General features: G+C 60.8%; 1 protein-coding gene across 1 annotated transcript; it reads right to left on the bottom strand.

The window, feature by feature from the left end:
• Nucleotides 1-220: 220 nt before the first annotated feature.
• Nucleotides 221-2952, bottom strand: Ier5l (immediate early response 5 like). The gene has a single exon (XM_021236198.2). It carries the CDS (start codon nt 2729-2731, stop codon nt 1499-1501), a length of 1233 nt encoding a protein of 410 aa, XP_021091857.1. The 5' UTR covers nt 2732-2952; the 3' UTR covers nt 221-1498.
• Nucleotides 2953-5126: the final 2174 nt, after the last annotated feature.

The raw sequence follows: 5126 nt of genomic DNA, 5'->3' as shown, positions 1-5126 counted from the left end.
TGGTGAGGGCGGCGGGGGGGAGGGGAACTGGGAGACGTGATCCATCCCCAGAACCCGCATCACACACACCCTCGGGACTCCCAACCCTGGCCCTGCGACTTGGGCAGATCCCGCCCGCAGCCCCGGAGAGCTGGGTTGTGTGTGTGTGTGTGTGTCCGTGTGTGTGTCTAGGTTCTCCCACCTCTAGGCCCACGTGAAAGCAAAGCACTACCATACACTCTACAGTCGACTTTTTATTAAGATTATAAATTTAAACAAAAAATCTGAAGTTTTACCCGGTGAGATCAATTCAGTATGCACAAAAATACAGGAGGAAGAAGGGCCAGGAAGGTAAGGTTAGCAACTTGTTTTGGAATCCCTGGGGTGGTGACAGCAGAGACCCAGGGGGGGGTCTAGGCGAACCTCACCTTCTCACAACAAAAGGCTTTTAAATTAAACAAAATCTATTGAGCTGAGGACGCAGACAGGGTTCTCACAGGCTGGAACAATGCTGGTTTCATCAGATGGAACCGAAGACTGAAGCAAGACAAGGTAACTTAGAAGCGCGCACACAAACACCACAGCTGACCAGGAGCTAAGTGAAGCTAAGCGAAAAGTCTCCAGCGCAGTCGGCGGTCCGGGCCCCTCCCTCCCCCGGGGCCGCTGGGATCCAGGTGAAGGAATCGACTTCCTTTTTTGTTTAGAGAGGACCGCAGTGCTGGGCATGATGGGAAATGTAGTTCGCCCTGCTCGCCCACCACCCCTTCCCCAACCGTGCTGAGTGTCGGGGTGTCGGGCGCCACCTTCCCCTGGTCCGGGAGGCGGGTGGAGGAGGGGAGGAGGACCGAGCCAGAGGGGCGGGGAGAGGAGGGGTTCTAGACGCCCGCCCCGGCAAGAAAAGAAAAAAAAGTTGAAGTGTTTTCATTTCTGCCTTCTCATTTTGAGAACTTTGGAGGCCGCCCCCAGAGAGGAAATGTGACCGAAACGTCCCTTTTGGAGATAGAGTTTGCCTTTGTTTTTTTTTTTTTTTTTTGCTCAGAATTTCACAAGACCCATTCCTCACCCCAGAGAGGAACTCAGGAGAGCGGAACATCGGGCTTCTAGGCTCTGACAACTGATTGGAGTCGGCATCCCGGGCCCCGCGCCCTCCTGCGCTGCGCCCCCGGCGCGCCCCGGCACCTAGCCTCGCCCCCGGCTGCCCGGCACCTCCTCCGGGCAGCAGCCCTGCCTCACGTGGCAGCCTCCTCGCTAAACACCACTGCAATCGGTACAATAAAAAGAAAAAAAGAGTAAGAGAAACACAAAGCATACTTAAATAGGCGCTTTTTCTCTCTGCAAAAATAAAGTCCAAGATTTTTTAGATTTCTTTTTTATTTTACAATTTATAAAACATCAGCCTCTGCTCGCCCCCAGCTTGCCCCGAGTGGTCAGGACCCTCTCGCTCCCTAACGTCCCTTGGCCGAGTCTTTGTCTGGCCCCAGCCCCGCGGGGCCCAGGGTCCCCATGCCCTCGGGGGTCCCTAGAAGGCGACAATGGCTCGAGTCCAGGCGCCGAGGCTGGCGAGCGCCTGCTTGGCGCACAGCTGCCCGTTGAGCGGCGGCGGCTGCTCCGAGGAGTCCGGCTGTCGGCTCACCAGCCCCGAGAAGCCCGAGCCAAAGATGGAGATCAAGTTTGAGATGTTGGACGCGTCCGGGGACGAGTCCGGGCAGAAGTCCTCGAATCGGGCGCGCTTACAGGGGGCGAACGGGGCGCCCCCGGGGGGCTCGGCTCCCAGGTCACCCGCGTCCTCCTCGTCGTCGTCCTCTTCCTCCTGGCCAGGGTAATACTTGCGCTTGCAACCAGCGGCGGACGCCAGGCCGGGTCCCGGAGCGCCCTGGCCACAGCAGGGGCAGTGGGCGGAGGCGCAGCAGTCCTGGTGCAAGTAGCCGTTTTCCACCGTGGTCACCACGTGAGTGTCCAGGTCCAGCACGGTGGTCTGACTGCTGCAGTGCACACCGAAGTCCGAGGGGGCCGGGTACGCGCCCCGGTAGAAGCCAGGGGACGAGGAAGGGGCTGGAGAGGCGGGCTGAGAGGAAGCGGCGACGGTCGATGGGGCAGCCCCCGGGGGCGCCGAAGGCGCAGAGCAGGCGGCCGGAACGCGAGGGTCCCGCGGGCAGAGCGTGGCGGGCGCGGGCGGCGGCAGCGGCAGCGGCGCAGGACCCGGCTGCAGCGGCTCCAAGTGCTGCCCGCGGTGGGGCGCGCCGTGCGGTGGCTGGAGCGCGGCGCACCCGGGCAGCTCCGAGAGCGCCCCCGCGCAGCCCGCGGGCGCTCCGGCCACCACCGCCGCCGCCGTGCAGCTCCTGGGCGCCGGGTGCTGGTGCTGGTGCAGCTGCTGCTGGAGGTGCAGCTGGTGGAGCTGGTGGAGCTGGTGCAGCTGGTGCCGGGCGACCGGCTCGCGCGCCTCCGCGTCCCCGCCGCCGCCAAGTTGGAGCGGGCCGAAGTCAGCCGCGTTGGCCGGCATTCCCGGTGCCGCGTACGGGAGGTGCTGGTGCTGGTGGTGGGGCGGCTGCTGTTGCTGCTGCTGCTGCTGCTGCTGCTGGCGCCGGTAGAGCTCGGCGTAGCGCTCGCTCAGGTAGAGCTGGCGCGCGTTGCGGAGCACGTAGGACACTAGGAGGTTCTTGTGCAGCTTGATGCCACCGCGCTGGGTCCGGGAGCTGTGGATCTTGCGCAGGGAGATGCTGATCAGGCTCTGGGCGTCCAGGGCGCACTCCATGCTCCCGCGGAGACGCGAGCGGCGGAGCAGCCGCCTTTGCTGCTGCTAATGTTGCTGTTGCGTGTACCTCCAGCTGGTCTCCGGAGTGCACCGTGCACAGGGAACCAAGCCCGGGTCAGCGGGTCGGCGGCGCTCCGAGAGAAGCCGCCACCATGCGCTTCACGCCACCCGCAGGCTCTCGCTCCCCAGACGGCGCCAAAGCAATGAGCCTCGGCCGGCCCCGGCCCCAGCTATTTAGCCCAGTAGCAGCGCCCCGCCCCACTGCAAATTAGCCAATAGGAGCTTGTTGAGCCTCCCGAATGACAGCCGCTTCCCGCCCCGGGGCCACTTAGCTGACCAATCAGACCAAGGCGGTTCCTTTGTGCTATTCAAATACCGAACGGACCCCGGGCCTCCAACGCTGCCGCTGCCTCGAATGTTCTCCTGGGGCCGTGGCCCCGCGTGGGACTCGGAGCCTCCTAGGTAGCCGCCCACAGCGTGGGTCGTCTCTCGGGAGCCACCTCGAAGCCTGCGGCTACCCTGGACCTGGCTCCCGCGAGCCGGGGGTCGGTTCACCTGAGTTCCGCGGAGATGGCTCCTCCCCCCTTCCGCACGGTTGGGCCTCACCTGCAGCAGGTGCGCGCGGTTCCCCGCTCCGGGCCACGCGGCGCCTCCTCTTTCTCACCTGCTAAGGCCGGGGGAACCTGGGGGAGCTGAGACTTCTCCCGACAAAGCTGGTGTGTGTGGGGGGGGTGGGGGGAGCGCAGCTGGGCACTAGGCTACCCTCATGGAAGAAAGAGTTTGGGGCCAGATTCCCTGATGTTTTAGACCAGGGGCCTCCCTGGAAATGGCCGGGAAAGGGTCCTCTGGCAGCAAAACCCAGTGAATTTTGATCTCTAGTAGAAAAGCTTGGTCGTCCTAAGCCAGCCCGGGGGTGGGGGTGGGGTGGAGGTAGGGGTCCAGGAACGCGCCCCAGCTTCCTCCTCACCTTTGGGTAACCCCTACTTTCCTGCTCTCACTAATATCAATGACAATAGATGCACTTACTCTAAGCCTAGCTAGGGCCCCTATCAGAAAGGCCTGAATCTCTCTCTCCAAGGTTCTCTGGGCCCGGGCCTGAGACCCATTTGAGTGGGACAACCTGTAAAGATTTGGACAGAATCCTGAGCCCCAGGAGAACCCAGGTCAAAAAAACGCGTCGCCATTTGTGTCCTTGTTCTGAGTTATCCACAGACCGGTGGGGGCAGGCAGTAGGATTCCTGGTAGTCTCTACTGAGAAGCTTACTGAGGAAGAGGGGGTGGGGTGAGGGGTGGGGGCTGGATTCACAGTGCTCAAGGCTTCTTAAAGTGCTCAAGTCAGGGGCTTGGCCCAGGAAGGGTCCAGGGCTGGACCCTTGAAGGACAGGGATGTCCACAGAGACGACTGGCGACAGCTGGCATGGATTTTGTAGGGCTGCGGTGTGGAGGCTCTTCTGACACTCTCGTCTTTCCTCTTTGGACCCTCTCAGCACCTCTGCCCTGTCTGGTGGCTGGAGTCACAGACACCCCACCCTGCACTAGGGATGAACAGGCTTGGTCCAAGACCACAGGGTTCCAAGCCCAGGCTCTGCTTCTTCCATGAGAGCATGCGTTTGGGCAGTCTCTCCCTGCTTACATTTGGGGGGTGGGGGTGCACACTTGACTGGCATCCTGCTGGCCATGTGGCCATGGGGACACGCCTTGTGAATCCTAGGGGAGCAGAGCCATGCCTCCTGAACACCTGTCTCAAAAGTGTGCAGGTTACAGTGGAATGCTTTATCCCACTCCACAACTGGGGTGGGGGAGTGAGCTGGAATGTCGGGAGGGAGTCTGGCCCACAGTGTGTCCTTTCCCAGTATTTACTGAAGAAACTTGACACTTGAGGTCACAGAGTCAGAAAGGGATGGTGGCAGGATTTGAACCCTGTTCTGTAGGTGCTTGGCAATATGCCAATATAGCTAAATCCAGTTCTTTGGGTCTAACTCCTGATGAGTGATTTGATGCACGTGCGTACACTCTCTCTGTCTCTCTCTGTCTCTGTCTCTGTCTCTCTCTGTCTCTGTCTCTGTCTCTCTCTCTCTCTCTCTCTCTCTCTCTCTCTCTCTCTCTCTCTCTCTCTCTCAAGGCCCTAAGCAGCCCCCATGTGGAGGGGGACAGTGCACAAAGGTAAGGGTTCTAGAGGTCACCTGAGTGAGGTTGGGGTGCTCCCTTTTCCTCCCCGAGTTGGAGAGATTGCATCTGGTCTGAGTCACCATTCCCTAGAGGAAGTTAATTAATACCTCAATATTTACCAAGTGTCTGCTGGGATGGAGGCTCTGAGCAGGGCATGGATCACTGGGGACCCGGTAATGCCCTTATGCCTTGCAAGCACAGAGAGCCGCACACACTGACTTAGGGG

The sequence above is a fragment of the Mesocricetus auratus genome, unplaced genomic scaffold (assembly GCF_017639785.1).
Source record: "Mesocricetus auratus isolate SY011 unplaced genomic scaffold, BCM_Maur_2.0 Super-Scaffold_100004, whole genome shotgun sequence".
NCBI lineage: Eukaryota > Metazoa > Chordata > Mammalia > Rodentia > Cricetidae > Mesocricetus > Mesocricetus auratus.
This window is presented reverse-complemented; position numbering and strand designations above follow the sequence as displayed.